The sequence below is a fragment of the Cygnus atratus genome, chromosome 19, assembly GCF_013377495.2.
Source record: "Cygnus atratus isolate AKBS03 ecotype Queensland, Australia chromosome 19, CAtr_DNAZoo_HiC_assembly, whole genome shotgun sequence".
NCBI classification, from domain to species: Eukaryota; Metazoa; Chordata; class Aves; order Anseriformes; family Anatidae; genus Cygnus; species Cygnus atratus.
In genome coordinates this window covers 5229243-5244792 of record NC_066380.1, presented here as the reverse complement: position 1 = coordinate 5244792, position 15550 = coordinate 5229243, and the positions used below count along the sequence as shown (strand labels likewise).

The 15550-nt window shown below is 47.1% G+C and overlaps 1 protein-coding gene and 1 non-coding gene across 17 annotated transcripts in view; both read left to right on the top strand.

Moving 5' to 3' along the window:
- The window catches only part of PRRC2B (proline rich coiled-coil 2B), a 50014-nt gene that overhangs the window by 28293 nt on the left and 6171 nt on the right, over positions 1–15550 (top strand). For 6 of the 16 annotated variants that reach the window (XM_050714543.1, XM_050714542.1, XM_035555190.2 and 3 more), the window contains exons 16-27: positions 242–2305; positions 3869–4068; positions 4724–4869; positions 6025–6166; positions 6759–6841; positions 8504–8590; positions 9525–9629; positions 10197–10389; positions 11464–11561; positions 11932–12059; positions 13137–13377; positions 14891–15067. In XM_050714543.1, coding sequence (XP_050570500.1) covers positions 242–2305; positions 3869–4068; positions 4724–4869; positions 6025–6166; positions 6759–6841; positions 8504–8590; positions 9525–9629; positions 10197–10389; positions 11464–11561; positions 11932–12059; positions 13137–13377; positions 14891–15067 — 3664 coding nt within the window. Of the gene's footprint in view, positions 1–241; positions 2306–3868; positions 4069–4723; positions 4870–6024; positions 6167–6758; positions 6842–7534; positions 7727–7865; positions 8061–8503; positions 8591–9524; positions 9630–10196; positions 10390–11463; positions 11562–11931; positions 12060–13136; positions 13378–14890; positions 15068–15550 lie in introns of all 16 variants that reach the window. The other 10 variants (XM_035555180.2, XM_035555183.2, XM_035555184.2 and 7 more) reach the window with 4 other exon arrangements.
- LOC118252352 (small nucleolar RNA SNORD62) lies at positions 10629–10716 on the top strand. Its single transcript, XR_004780120.1, has one exon. It is a non-coding gene; the product is annotated as a small nucleolar RNA SNORD62 (small nucleolar RNA).

Here is a 15550-nt window from a genome sequence, read left to right as displayed (position 1 = left end):
TTCCTGCCCATCATAGGAACTGCTTTCTTTATCATCCATTGATTTGACAAGCCAGGCGATACAGCTTGGAGCCACAGCAGATCTGCCCAGCATTCGTGTATTTATAGGCTCGTCGTCTCATGATGTAGAACAAAGCCTGGTTTATTTTTTTCCACCTCTTGCAGTCAGCTCGGGCCCCTGGACGCGTGCTGTGCTTTGCATTAGCTGACTGTTTGGTGTTTGTTGTTTATCTCCTCCTCAGGAACGACAGCTCTTACTCTGCCTCTCCTGGAAGGCCAGAGAGTCTGAGCACCCAGCGAGATCTCTTTGAGGAGAGAGGGGAGGAGTACCTGAATGTTTTCGACAAGAAGGCCCAAGCAGACTTTGACAGCTGCCTGTCTTCGCAGAGGCTAGGCCAAGATCTCTTGTTTCAGCACCAGGAGAACGTGCAGGAAACCTGTCCTGGCAGCCGGCATGCAAACCTGAGGTGTTCGCCTCTAGAGCCTGATTTTATCCAAGCAGAGAAGAAGCCTGAATATAACGGCTGGGATATCGGCCACCATCAGAAACCCTCAGAGACTACAGCAGAGGTTGCCGAAGAAGTTCCCAGGGACGAGCAGTCGTTCAGTGCTGACCCATGGAAGAAAGAAGGAGCTAATACCAAACAGCCTGCTGAGGAGACGACGGAGTGGACCCCTGAAATTCGAAACACAAGTGGTCAACAGCAGGAGCAAACTGGGAGGACACGACGATCAGGCCCGATTAAAAAACCAGTGCTGAAAGCCCTCAAGGTGGAGGAGAAGGAGAAGGAGATGGAGAAGGTTAAACTGGAGGGAGAGGACACCTCACGCTCACTGAAGGAGAAGGCGGCTGTTCAGAAAGTGGAGAATGAATCGGACGATTCTGCAACCTTGCTGAACTCCACACGTTATCTGCTGGATGACAAAGGTTCTTCCCAAGCCAGCCTTGCTCGAGAGGCTGAGAAGTCGCAAGAAGAAGAGGAGGAGGAAGAAGAGGAAGAGAAACCAGAAAGATCCTGGGAGAACAAGCTGTCTAGAGAGTCCAGTGATCTCCCTCCCACGAAAAGAAACAACTGGATCTTCATTGATGAGGAACAAGCCTTTGGTGGGAGAGGTCAAGGGCGTGGGCGAGGGAGAGGCTTCAGGGAGTTCAGTTTCAGAGGCCGCGGCACTGTTGTGAGCAGTCGGGGAGTCTACAACAACCAGCGGAGCAGCCGAGGGCGAGGGCTTCGGGAGTTCAACCAGCCGGAAGATTTCCCCAGAGGCAAGCCAAGGCGCCGGATTGCAAGCGAGACCCATAGCGAAGGGTCGGAATATGAGGAGCTCCCGAAGCGTCGCCGACAGAGGGGCTCAGAAAACAGCAATGAAGGCTCCGTGCTGGACAGGGAAGACAGCGATTTGAAGAAGGGAGACTTCAAAGAGTCGTGGAGGTCCAACAAAATCTATTCAGATGATCACGCTAGTCTGGACCCTAAGATGAGGGCCCCGAGAGCTTTTGGGAGGTCACTGCCACCAAGACTGAGCAACTCCGGCTATGGGCGAAGGGGTTTCATGGGTAAGGAGCCCACCCAGTGGCAAGGCAGGAGCGGGGGAGCAGGGTGGCAGGAGTACAGCCACACCTCTCCGTCGGACGCTTTTGGGAGCAGGCAGCAGTCTGACAGGGACTACATTCAGGATTCTTACAAACACGTGGATTCCTTCTCCAGCCGGGTTTTCGATGAGAGTCATCTGGATGACAAGAGGCACTTTTTCCAGGAGGATTACTCGGCGGATCAGGAGAACATAGAGAACAGGCCGTTCCGGAGGCGCCGTCCCCCCCGCCAGGACAAACCTCCGCGATTCAGGCGCCTCAGGCAGGAGCGGGAATCGGTCGGGCAGTGGAACCCCGAGGAGGGAGGCCCCAACCTGCTGCCCAGCCAGTGGCCGGGAAGACCCAAGCTGACCACGGCAGAGAAGAGCAGCATCTCGGGCAGGCGGTCTCCTGAGCTGTCCTACCAGAACTCCTCAGACCACGCCAACGAGGAGTGGGAGACAGCTTCTGAGAGCAGTGACTTCAGCGAGCGGCGGGAGAGGCGAGACGGAGTTTCGGAGAGCGAAGGCCAGCTGGAGGGCGGCCTTGGGAGCGGTAGCTTGGGGGAGAAGAGAGAGCTGGCGAAGAGGAGCTTCTCGAGCCAGCGGCCGCTCGTGGACAGGCAGAGCCGCAAGGCTGAGCCAGCAGGCTACGTGGAGCAGTCCGTCAGGAGTGGTGTAGGAGCAGCCTCTCGGTACGAGAGCCAGCAGAACGGGACGCTGATCAAAAGCAAAAGGTAAGGTTGCATCCTGATGTGCAGATAGATGCCTGTCATCTGGTATGCAGATGTCAGGGCAGTGGGGAAGGGACCGGCTGTGAGGGGGGAGCTGTTGCCTGTGTTTCTTCCAGTCTAGTGCAGGTGATTTCCAGCACCTTATCCAACCTATGATGTCCAAGGTTTTTGTCAGCGTGTGTTTCACAACCAATTGATGCCTTCACTACCACGCTGGAAATCCAGGCTTGTGGAAGTTCACAGCAGTGCAGGCATGACATACCTCTCAGTTCCTGCCCTTCTTTGTTTTAGTTTCCTGCCAAGACAGCTCTGCACCCTCTGGTCTGCCCTCTCACTAGAGGCTTGGAAGATAATGGAGGAAATCCTGGTCCTTAATTCCAAACCTCTCCTGCTGTGGGTCCCTCAGAGAGTGTGCCAGAGAATAAAGCGAGGGTTGGGTTTTCCCGGCATGGGTTGCTGTGGCTTGTGCAGGTTGAACATCTCTAACCTGGCTTCCCAGGAGTGTGGTTGTGGCCTGAGAGCCATGTGTCAGTGCCACTCCTAGCCACGTCTGAGCAAGTATTCTCTCAGTCCTTAGTGGAGCCCAGTGATGAATGGTAAGCAGTGCTGTGTGCTCCTAACCTGCTGGGAGGAGCTCCTCCCGTGAGTACTTGAGGATAGCTCTGACACTAAGGACTAAGTATTTCATTGCAAGTGTCTTGGGAAGAATCTGGTGGCCACCAGCTCTAGAGACAGAATGCTGGGTTAGATGTGCCTTGGTCCTAGCCAATTTGACAGCTACCTTCTCACTTTCCATTCCTAGGAACAGGAGATAAAGGTCCTTGTGCAGCTTCATCATACTGGGTTTAAAGCGCCGAGAAATGGGCAACTTGTTCCCTGTTTGGCACCCAGCTCCCCCAACTCCAGGAGGCGGTAGCTAATAGTAGCTTATATGGAAGTGAGGGAGAGGAGAGCTGACGTCGGGAAAGATGCATGCTGGTAGATAGAGAAAGTAAGGGAAGGGGAAGGCTGCTCCCTGCCCCTGCTGCCTTTAATCATGCCCCTTCTTTGAGTTGAACTCTTGGGGAATGATGTGTGGATGATGGTCAAAGGGGCAAAAAAATCTGGGAGAAACAAAAAGGGGAAAATGACTTTTTTTTGGCTCAATGTTGCCAGTTTCTCCCCATCTTCCTTCTCTTCAGTTTATGCCTGCCCGGAAATGTGTGCCAATTGCAAAGAGAAGCAGGGGAGAGCAATTGGAGCAGTGTCACAGGAGGTCAGGAGACACTGGTTCAGAAGCACAGAGCCCTCCCATGGGGACAGGCTAGGTTATCAGCTTTGTTGGGGAGCAACCTTTTGGTTGACTCATGAGGACAGGTTCTATTTCCATCCCATTTCCTCTTCTAATGAGTTATGTGCTCAGAATTAATACCTACCTTCAGTTGAGCACAGGCTGAGGAAGAATGAGATGTGATTAGAAACATGTCAAGGAAAATATAGCCCATGGGGTTTTGTTTGGTTGTTTTCTTGCTGCTACTTTTCATCTTGTGGTAACAAATCTGATTCCTTTCTCTTCTTCCCTTGTAGATCTCCAGAAGAAGGAGGGGGCCTTGGTAACACGAGTGGTGGAAGCAGCCACTCCATTTACAGCCTGGACAGGGCCTCCCATGCTAACTCAGAGAGTGCTGAAGGGCCGGGTAAAAAGCCAGAGAAGGAGCTCAAATCCACTGCGCAGAGAGCAAGCGAGAAGGGAGAGGTGTTGTCACAGTTCGAACTGAATTATGGAAGTGAGTGCCTTATTTCTTTTTTTATGGGATAACACGCTGTGGCTGACTTCAAGCAAGGCAAATTCAAACCAGTGTAACTTTTAGATATGAGTTTAGATTATTTTCTGTTTACTTACACAGGAAGGTTCCAGTGCATCTAAATAGGGATAACATGGAAGGCAGTTGGGTTTTAAATTTAAAACCCAAACTTTCAGCCAGATCTGACATAGAAGTCAAATCTATCTTCCATGGAAAGCTTGGTTCTAGTAAGCTGTTAAATTTCAAGCCCAAAATAGGTTACCTAGTGGGAAGGAAATTGGAAGAGCATCTAAAGTGGGCATGAGGTTCCTTTCTGCTGATAACACACCTGAAGTTATTTGAGCTAACACATGTTCCCAAGCTCTCCCAGCTGGAGCATGCTCACCTTGAGGCAGAAGACAGCAAAGCATGGAAGCTTTGATGGAAAGATGGAAAATGTGACTAGTCGATGTCTGTTTTGTGGCTTAGCTTTCAAAGCTTAGCTGCAGTGCTGCTGGCTAAACTTGTTTGTTTGTAGGATGGATTCTATTTAGAAAGCACTCTTTAAATGAATGCAATTATAAAACTTTATATGCATACACACATGCACGATTCTTATTTTATTATTATTATTTTTTCCCATATGTGCTTTGTTTAGGTACCATCATTGATAATCGGGTGTCGAGCACGGCGGAAGAGAGTGAAGTAGGTTCTATGGCAGGTGAAGGCTTCATTGAAGTTCTTACCAAAAAACAGCGCCGTTTGCTGGAAGAGGAACGGAGAAAGAAGGAGCAGGCTGCTCAGGTAAGGAGTAGAAGGCAGAAAAAACTTAAACCGTTATGCTGTTTTTACAGAGGGACGAAGACCCCGAAAGTGTGTGGATAAGCAGAAAAACACGCAGTTGGCCAAAGTAGGACTGATCTGGTATTAGGCCTGGGAAATGTATTTTGGCTCTGATGGGCAGGGGCTGTTGGTCTGAAAAGGATAGTTTGAAGATTCTGATTGTTCTCGTCTTCTAGCAGAATTGCTAATTGTGAGTCAAGGAGGGTTTTCTAAAGTGAGTCTTATTCAAAGCAACTTGGCTTACTGAGCCTGTTGGTGGGATACTGGGCAGCAGTGAGCAGTGCAGGACCTCTACACCCTCTGGCTGCATCAACAGCGTGTTACTGCTAGAACAGGATGTGGTAGCTTCTTTGCCAGACTTAGCAGGTTTGTGTCTGGGCACCTTACCAGAAAGAAACTAACAAACTGGAAGAAGCTCTCACAGTTTTATGTTCAGAATAGGGTAGCGGAGTTGATTTACAATAAAAGATTTAAGACTGTAATGTGGATAGCTTAGTTAAGTAACATTTAGGAGCGAGGCATTTGTCTGCGTGTACTAGGAGAGAAGAATATTTTAACGTGAAAGGAGACTTAATAAAATGCGGAGGATGAAATGCAAGTAAAAAGCATCACTGGGAAATGCTTTCTGGCAGGGGAGGCTCATGGTGGGTGGAGTGAATCTTCCAAGCAAAGCTACAAAAGCCTGGTTGCTTGGTTTTTAAAATTAAGCTGAGGACAGCATGTGAATGGGCAACAGGAATGGTCTTGAAGTTTTAGAGGGATGTGCTTCTCCCTCTGTTCAAAGCTCGGCACTGTGAAAGAGCCTTCTCTGTATGGTGAAATTATGACTTGATCTTGCTTCATCTGGAGCAAAGAAGAGGAATTAAGCAGAGCAAGTCTGATGTACTGGTAATTCCACTTTGCTTTGTGCTGTGAACACTCCCTAGTCCCCTAAAAGAAAATCACACTGCTGAAGACAGCATTTTTTCGCTTTCTTGTGAAACACAGTTCTGTTGCATGGGTCAGGGGCTTTTGACATTGCAGTGTTTAGAAACCCAGGGATCGGACTAGCCAGGAGCAAGTTTTGTTAGCCCAGTTCAGTGACAGGTCTTACAGCCTGCGTCTTTTCTCTGTCAGGCACCAGCTAAGGCCCGCGTCCTTCAGTCTCGCATTCCTCCTCGATTTGCTAAGAAGCAGAACAGCTTGTGCTTGGAGCAAAGTGATGTAACAGTGTCTGGAAACAGCCTGGGCACGGAGATCTGGGAGAGCAACAGCCCAGGTAAGTTTGTGTATGTTTGGTTTAGAGTATTTCACAAAAGTGGGGAATCCTCAGGTGTGTGCAGGAAGAATGGGATAACCGTGCTTAAGAGGAGACAACTTTATATTTTCTTATGCTGGAGGTGGGAAGGGAGCTAGCAGACGTCTGTTCAAAACTGTACTGTTCAACCATCCTATTGTTGACCATGTCAGTCTCCTAATCTGGCTCCTGGGCCTTTTTGTAAGATCGAGGTCCTGCGTAACTTTTTTCTAGGCTTGTTGGGTTGGATCTACTTCAGCCGCTTTCTTATTGTGCCTTCTTCTTTTCTCATCCTCCATCGCTGAGTATCTAGTGTCTTCCTTGTTTCTTTCTCCTGTTGTTCTCATGTTCCCAAAGAAATCTCTCGTCCCTGTTCTCTACCTCCCTCTCTGCAGCCTGTCTACTCTGTGCTGCCATGCCTCAGCTGACTGGGGAGCAATGGCTTTTTCTGGTGGTGAAAATACCCTTTCTCGTGTCCAGAAACGGAATGTTAATCGTGCAGCATGCGTGGTGTACAAGATGTGTCCATAGTTCTGTGTTAAGCAGCTGAACTTTGTCCTCCCTTTTCTTCCAGCTCTTTCCGTTCAGTCTCCTGGAAGTGATTCCTGGAGCAAGCCTGTAAATACCTTTAATGGTACTGAATCTAGCTCCGCTGAGGTAAGTGGCACCTAATGTGCCATTCAGGTATCTCGTGTATAATGCATTGAAGTAGGTGGCTTATGCTTCTCATTGCTCCATCTGTGCTTAGTGACTGTCAGCTCTGCTTGTGCAATTTTAAACTGTCTCTCTGCAGCTCTGATCTGAGCTTCATGCTGCTCTAACCTAGAGGGTCAAGTGATGCTTAGTGCTACGCATGGGTATCCGTAGTAACTCTCTGGTAGGGGTATTCCAGGGTTATGCTCCTAACTGGAGGCAGTGTGTTGTCCAGGATGGTGGAATCCCATAGATAATTTTTATATGCTTCATTCCATGAGCAGTGCGTAGCTATAGCCTGAATGCAGGGACGGTAGAGGAAGTTCCAGAACGCTTCACCTCTGGAGACCAGAGCCCAAATCTGGTTTGGGTCACAAGTGTAATGAGTTTGGCAGTCTCCGTCTAGTTGCCATGTGCGACACTTTTGCCTTTATTCTAAAGCCAGAGTCGGGTTAATGCTTTGGTTAGCCCGGCTCAGAGTTGTGTGGAGGTGAAGCAGTAGCCAAGGGATGCTGCAGGTCAAGACCAACTCCTTGCAGTTAACCAAGAAAGTGATTTGAAAAGGGGACGTGGTCTTGCTGTTTTCTGGGATTTTTTTCCTCTTTTGTGGAGCTGGGTCGGAGTCCGGGGCTTTAACACATTTCGTGCTTTGCATAGCAGGGTTTTAAAGGCAGCCAGGGGGATAGTGGCATTGACTTGAGCGCGGAGTCTCGGGAATCCTCCGCGACCTCCTCTCAGCGCAGTTCTCCATATGGCACCCTCAAACCAGAGGAGATGAATGGGGCTGGCCTGGTGGATCCAAAGCCTGACTGCCAGAAGGAGCAAGTGCAGAAGCAATCTGATAAAAAGGTAATCTGGATTTGCAGCCAAGCCAGAGCACATAGTGAGAGACCTTGTGAAGTGGTTCTGTTGTTCTTGATAGCATTTTTAAGGCTTGAGATTGGGTTATTTGGTCTTTGTGTCTCAGCCTCTCTGCTTTCCTGTTAAGGATTCAGATCAAGGCTCAGGACAGAACAAGGAACACAAGCCTGGACCAATCGGCAACGAACGCTCCCTGAAAAACAGAAAGGGTTCGGAGGGAACGGAACGGCTGGAAGGGAATATTCCCCCTGTTAATGGGGTGGAAATTCACGTGGATTCTGTACTTCCTGTGCCACCCATTGAATTTGGAGTAAATCCTAAAGTGAGGATTGAATTTAATTTTATCTTCTTGGTGGTTTGAGCTTGGCGAGATGTGGACGGTGGTTTGAGGCAGCAGGATTATTTAGAGGAAGCTTCCAGCGTGTATGTTGTAGATTTGCCTTAGATTTCATTATTGACACAAACCAGGTGCTCAAGATGTCTTGGCAAATGCATAATATCCTTTTGGAAATAGTGTCCCAAGGACCACTTGGGGTGGTAACAGAGGTGATGGACAAGATCATGGCCTTCTAAAGCTTTGTGCGCCTCTGGGGGTTGCCTGCTTCTGAGTGCTGAGAAGCGTCTCCATGTTCTCTTTCAGCAAGGCTTACTGGAGGACAGTCTTTAGTTTCTAGTGTCATGATTCAGGCTAAATTCATTAACCATGAGAAGCAGGTGGGTGGCCGTCAGGCCTGGATTTGAATTTTGTGTGTTCTGCTTTTTCAGGACTCTGACTTCAGCTTGCCACCTGGTTCTGCTTCTGGCACTGCAGCTAACCCTGTCACCAAATTGCAGGATGCCTTGGCCAGTAATGTAAGTATTTCTTTTTTCTTTTGGCCTTGATGCATCTGAGCCTCTCCTTGGTTAAATCTCAGACACTTCCAAACAGAGCAAGCTTATTTCTTTGCGGTTGACTTCACACTTACTGCTCGGGCATCACACGTGACTAAAATTCGTAATGGATATCTGTGCCCCTGAGGTGCCTTGATGAAATGAGCATGGCTAGCTCAGGAGCGATACGCAGAGCAACTCCATTCAGTGACCTGTGTAAAGCAAGAGGTTTAGCAGATCTCTGGGGTCGCCAGTCTCCTGCCCTGAGACACTGAAGAGAGCTGCTAATGGACATGATGTGGACAGTGGCATTCTTAGGCCTGGACTGCTAGCTTCCCCAGAACACCTCATCTGCCACAGCAAGGCACAGAGCTGTATCTTGTTAGCCAGGCCCTTTGAGAGGTTTTCTGGCTTGTTCTAGCCATCTGTGTATTTCATTATTTTGCATGAAAGAGTGAGAACACTGAAAGCTCAGCTTGTGGCTCGGCTGTGGACAGCAATGTGAAAAACTCACAAAGCTGCTTTTGAAATGTCTTCAAGTTTGTAGGCTGTTAGATTTTGGAGGTTTGTCTTAAGGGGTCTTTCTTTTCAGAAGTGCTCTTTCAGAAACAGATTGTCTGAAATTCAGGTAGATTACAAATACGGTATTCTGCAGAGTGAAGTTACTGGGTCAAATTGATGTTTAAATGGAAGCTGGTGTAATTCAACATAAAGGGAGTCATTGCACACTGCCAAAGCTTAATTTATTCCATCAGCAGAGTGGATCACAGTTGAACGCAGTACTTAACTCCTGCAGTACCACTGAGGCTTGAATCCTTTGAGGTGTAGTTACTATAGCTGCCAGCTGAGGCTCTGGTGCCTCTTGAAATTCTCACGAGAGTTACGGAGTATTCACCATTTACCAATCTCCCCTCAGGCAGGGTTAACGCAGTCCATTCCCATTCTGCGAAGAGATCATCACCTCCAGCGGTGCATTGGCCTGAACCCGATGTCCTTCCCCACCGCAGACCTTACTCTTAAGGTAGGTAAGCTGGCAGGTGTGCTTGTCCTAGGTCTGGCTGCCTTGTCGTCTTGACCAGGGTAGTGAGGGTGGAGAGATCTCTCCCAGAGCATTCTGTCAGGGCACTGCTAAATCTTCAATTAGCTCCTGTAAAAGTTACGCATGTATGCTATTCAGCATGGGAGGAAAGGGGTGGGTTCCAACAGTTCTGGATGCTGAAGTCCTCATTGTAAAAATAAAAGTGCAGCAGAGCTGTCCTGTTAGTGACTGTCTCAGTAGCTGGGTAAGATAACTTCCTAGACACCTGGTGTCTTTTTTTAAAAAAAAAAAAAAAGCAACAACATGAAAAACAACCCTACCCTACACCCCCCAAAACAGTTCTGCAAATACCACAAGGGATGAATGTTTTTGATGGATGCTTGCCCATTGGGAATGGGTATGAAGCCCCTTGACCTAAGATGTGCTAGCTTTCCGTTATGCTTAGACTGGATTGAATTTGAAGTAATAGTTCACAGATGAGCAGCTCTAGGCCTCAGTGTTCCCCTCCACACGTGAATTGTCTGCAGTTATTGCCCTTCATTTCCGTAGATGGAGTCTGCCCGTAAAGCTTGGGAGAACTCTCCTAGTTTACCAGAACAGAACTCTCCAGGAGGTGCAGGCTCAGGCATCCAGCCTCCTTCCAGTGTTGGAGCTTCCAATGGTGTCAGCTACAGCTCTTTTGGTGGAGTTTCTATGCCTCCTATGCCTGTGGCGTCCGTAGCACCTTCTGCATCTATTCCAGGTATTTGCAAACTGCAGCAGTAGTATTTGCATTGTCTGGTTGGATTCTAGTAGAGAGGGCATGGTGAGAAGAGCTTCCATGTAAATTAACAGGCTGGTTAGTGTTTAACGGATCATAAGGAGAATCAGGCAAGATTAGAAAAAAATGACTGTTTCCCTGCTTTGGAGAAGGTTGCTTGAGTTTTACCAGTATAATCTTAGCAGAAGGCTGACATTCCTTCTAGATCTGAGTAGGGGCCATTTCTGTGATTTATCAATAGATCGTGCCTACCCATCACTGTGTACTCAACAGAATAGAAAGCGAAAGAAGAAACCTGTGGCTGAGACACTTAACAATCCCAATATCAAGCATTCTTGTACTCACTTTACTATTTAAAACTTTTCTGTATGTCACAAGTTCAGAGTACATTTTGCTTCTTGTACATAACAAAAAATACCTTACAGTTTGCATAACTTTGGGAGGTGAGAAGGTGTTGCTATGCTTGAATTACGGAGGGAAAACTTAAACACAGTCAAGTTAGATGGTGTGTAGAATTAGGGAGAGTGTCAGGAATAGAAAAAAAAAAAAAAGAAATGTACCTGGACTCTGATTCTTGGGTCCCAAAAGGCCTCTCATGAATGCCTTTCTTAGTCCTCAGTTCAAGAAGGGAGTGGAATATGCTGGGCAGAAAAGATAATGGGGCCACTGTAGGGAATATATTTGGAAAACAGATCATTTCCAAGCCTGGTGATTTCTTCTCTCCTCCACCCCACCAAATTCTTCCTCCTTTTTGCTTGAAAATCCCTTGGTTCAAATATGTAAACACAGGAGTGGCACACCACTTTCTTCTTGGTGCCACCCCTTGGTAAAAAATGGCTTTAGATCGCTTGTGTGAAGGCCTCACGTGCCATGTTTGCCCTTTCCATCCCTCCTAACTGCAAAGGTAAGATGATTGTGGAGCTGGTCCTGGCAGATAGGAAAAGTTTGGAGCACAGGTTGCCAATTCCTGAACTGTTAGTTGTGATGGACCTGCAGGTCTCTGCAGTGTACCCTGCCTGTACTTTGAGTTACAGCACTGTCTTCTCTGATGTCCAGGTAACCATATTCCACCCCTGTATCTGGATGGCCATGTGTTCGCAAGTCAGCCCCGCCTGGTTCCTCAGACAATACCTCAGCAGCAAAGCTACCAACAGGTGAGGGAGAAATAAAACTACCTAATGGCTTCTCAAGAAGCCTTTCAGGGTCACGTGTAAGAAACAAGTTATTTAGCTTTCTGACAGCCCAAAGGGGCTTAAGTGTGGCTTCCTTTAGCTTCCTTAAACGCTGCTTCCCAGTAGGTGTTACAGGTTAGTGAAATTAAAGGGAGGGAGCTGCTTTTTTCTTTGTACCAGTGCCTTTGTACCAATGCTCCTGTTCTGTGGAACAACGAGGGGCTGGGTAAAGCTGCAGTGTAGGTAATTGTCACGGCACATTGACTCACTGAGGAAACTGATGGCTTTTTAAGAGCCTGGGAGAGTTTCTGGCTGCTCTCATACCTCTCAGTCACCTTAATTTCTTCTGCAGGCCGCTGCTGCTCAACAGATTCCCATTTCCCTCCACACATCCTTACAGGCCCAAGCTCAGCTTGGCCTGAGGGGTGGTCTGCCTGTTTCCCAGTCCCAGGAGATGTACAGCTCCATACAGCCCTTCAGGTAACCGCTTCCAGTTTTTCATTTCCTTGTGGCCTTAACTCTTCTGTTGCTTGTGGCGAAGTAGATTGGTCGGATACTCTGTACTCATCTCCTCTTCCCCCTTTGACATCGTGTTTCTATTTCACAGTAACAGTGCTGGAGAGCATTTGGGTGGAGACCAAGGGTATCAGGGTACATAAGGGCTCTTTGTAGCGTGCTTCTTTGTAGGACAATGGCAAAGAAAAAATGTGCTTAGTTGTAATGCCTGCCCTCTCAAAGGGGGAGGCAAATCTTGAGAAAGATGCAGAAAGAGGAGGTTTGTGGGCTGGAATACAATTTTATTGATGAGAAATTCAGAGCCTGCTGCTTACTGGATTTGGCTTATTACTATGCTAAGAGACGGTTTGATCAGAGCGGAGTACCTGCGTAAGGACGTTACATAACTTTTTTTATTAGATAAAAACTGCAAGACGAGAACAGAATGAATGTTTGATCTTTGGGGAAAAAATAGTAAGATTCAAATTAGAAATCAAACGCTTATGTAAGAAACATCAAGAGTACTTGGCCAAAAGAACCGCTTACTAGAATTGAAGGAATGAGACGTCCTCTTCAGAGCTGGGCTGGCTGTGAGAATCATTCTGCATGAGATGAGAGCAGGTGATCAGAATGGTTCTTTGAGGCCTCGAAAATCTAGACATGGAGATTTAAAAAAAAATAAATAAATTGCTAATGCTAGAGCTGGTTGAATCTTTAATTTCTGATTTCTGCTTCGCAAAACTGCTATAGACTTGTGGTAACTCAGATCCTCACCTTACTACTAATCCGGAGCATATTGTGCAGAATATTAATATATAAACTGTGGATGGGACATGCTGTCATTCTGTTGAATGCTCCTGCAACACAAGGACGTGGTTGTAAGGGCTTAAAAGTGGAAGAAAAATTAAAACCCTGTATCTAAAAGAGACTGCATCTTAGTTTTAAGCTGTCAATTCGGTAGATACTATGCTTGCAACCCAGGTATATATCTTGATAGTGGTATGTGTGTACAGTCTCCAAAGGTTTTCTGCCTAGTGACTTAAGCATGTTTTTCTTCCCCAGGTCTCAGGTGTATATGCACCCCAGTCTGTCTCAGCCCAGCACGATGGTCCTGACAGGAGGCACTGCTCTGAAGCCTCCGTATTCCGCCTTCCCAGGCATGCAGCCCTTGGAGGTGGTGAAAACCCAGTCTGGGTCCCCCTATCAGCCCATGAACGGAAGCCAGGCACTGGTTTACGAAGGCCAGATAAACCAGGCGGCTGGGATGGGAGCCTCCCAGATGATGGACTCTCAGCTTACACAGGTTAGGAGCAGGACTTGCAAGCCACTCGGTTGTGCAGGGTGCCACTTGTTTCTGGGACTGGATTGGATTATTTGTGCTAAGTCGTGTGTTTGTGTGGACTAAGCTCTCTGTCGAGGCAAAAGATTTCCCCAAGAGACTCTTCTGTGAGCCATTGTTTCAAACTTACAGCACTTTATTTAATACGGTTCTTGATAATTACTTGTATGTCCCTGGTGAAATGCCCTTTTTTTTTTCTGACTTGGATATCTTTGCTCTCAAGATAAACATTTTGTGCAGAATCAAACCTTACAGTACTTCCTGGGCAGGAGGCTGTGATGTGGTAGTTGTCCTAAAAGTACCACTTCCAAGAACCAAATTCCCATCTCTTCCAGATTTAACGTAGCTTCCAGGGTAATTAATGCTTTAATTAAAACTCATCTATTTTCTCAATTCATCTGGAATCCAGGTGGTCTTACAACTTCTGTTGATCTGTTTGGCAGCGTCTTAACAAGAATTTCACTGTGTGCCTTGGTGTAGGGTACAAAGTTTGTGTAAAGCACCATACAGAAAAAGACATTGAATCCTTCTGTGAGCATAGCTGCGTTCATGGATAAACGCGTTCTGATTCTCTGTAGAAGTTCGGTACTTTCATTAAATTCAGGTTGCGTGTGTTTTGTGCAACATGTTAAAATTTGTGGGGGACCATTTATGTTTTACTTAAACAGGGTTTTTTATGTTGTGACTGACTTAAAAATAGTTAATCCTGAAAGTAATTTAGCTGAGGAAAATATAGAGAATACTGCCAAATTAAATATTTGAAGAAATGCTTTATCCATAATAACCTAGTAACCTGATCTCTCATGCTTGGATCACTGGGTAAATTCAGCCCTAGATTTTATTATTTTTGTCACAAAGTGGTGTTGTAGAAGCTCCCAAATCCAACAGTTCTGAGGAATAAAGGAAAAAAATTAGAGGGAAAGGAGGCTGCTGAGTCATGAGCTGCTTCTCCTAAATTAGGATTAATTGTTACAATAATCGGTTTGAAATTCATTGCAGAACATAGAGAGGTAACCATTACTTGCTCTAGAGTTCCACTCCCCAAAATGCTTTGGCATGAAAGTAGAACACAATTCCTGATTTGGGTACTAAAGCTGCGAACAGGGTGTCTGACACTGACTGAGCTGTCTGACGCTGCTGTGGGATCAAGAGAAAAATCACCTGTGCAGAGACTGTGAGGAAGCCTGAAGAGCGGGATGTAGGTTCTAGGCAAGGAGAAGAGCCCTACGGCTGAGTGCAGTTATGTTAAATCAATGCTACGTTAAAAACCCAGCTGGTAGGGTGTTGGCAGCGCTACCAGCACATGCGTTTCAGTGCAAAATTTGCTCTGTTACGTTAATTTGCATTTACTCTGTGCCAGACTGCACTGTTAGTGGGATTGCTTTTAGCAGTACTGTGCTTTCAGGGTATTGGGAGAGGGTGTGCCAAACCCAACGCTGTTGCTGCCGTTAAGTAACTACATGTCCTTATCACACAGTTAACAATGCCTGTGCCTGGCTCCCAGCTTCCTCTGCCCCGCTATGGCTCTGGCCAGCAGCCCCTGATTCTACCGCAGTCCATCCAGCTTCCTCAGGGGCAAAACCTGCCTGTAGGAGCTCCCCGAAGAATTCTCCCTCCTGGATCGCAGCCTTCAGTTCTTGCTACCAGCAGGGAGGTAAGGATTAACTCCTGCATGCTCATCTTGGCGTTCATTAACCTCTCTTGCACTGAAGTTTTGTTCTTTGATCTTGCTTGTTAAAGGGGAGGCTAGCTTGGTAAAGGGGATCCTTAAATATCAAAGCCAAGGCTTGGTGTAAAAATGAAGGAGCCCTGTTCTTCTCACCTCAAAAGCACAGGTCAGCAGCCTTTCAGGTTTTGCTGCTGGCAATCCTTCTGTTTCCAGGGAGCCCCATCCTGCCTTGATCCAGTTTGGAGTCTCCAGTTTTATTACATGTTTACACAGGTTTCCCCAGAGTGCTTGAGGGGTGGTGAGCTCCAGACACAGCTGGAATACTGCCCAGATATTTCACACTGTTGTGAAGCTTGTCCATTTGAGTAGGTACATTAGTGTCACGTCTGGTTTGATGGATTTGTATCATAAGTTTTTCTACTCTAGGGGAGAGAAAGCACAGCAGTTAGCTTCCACGTTCACTATTTG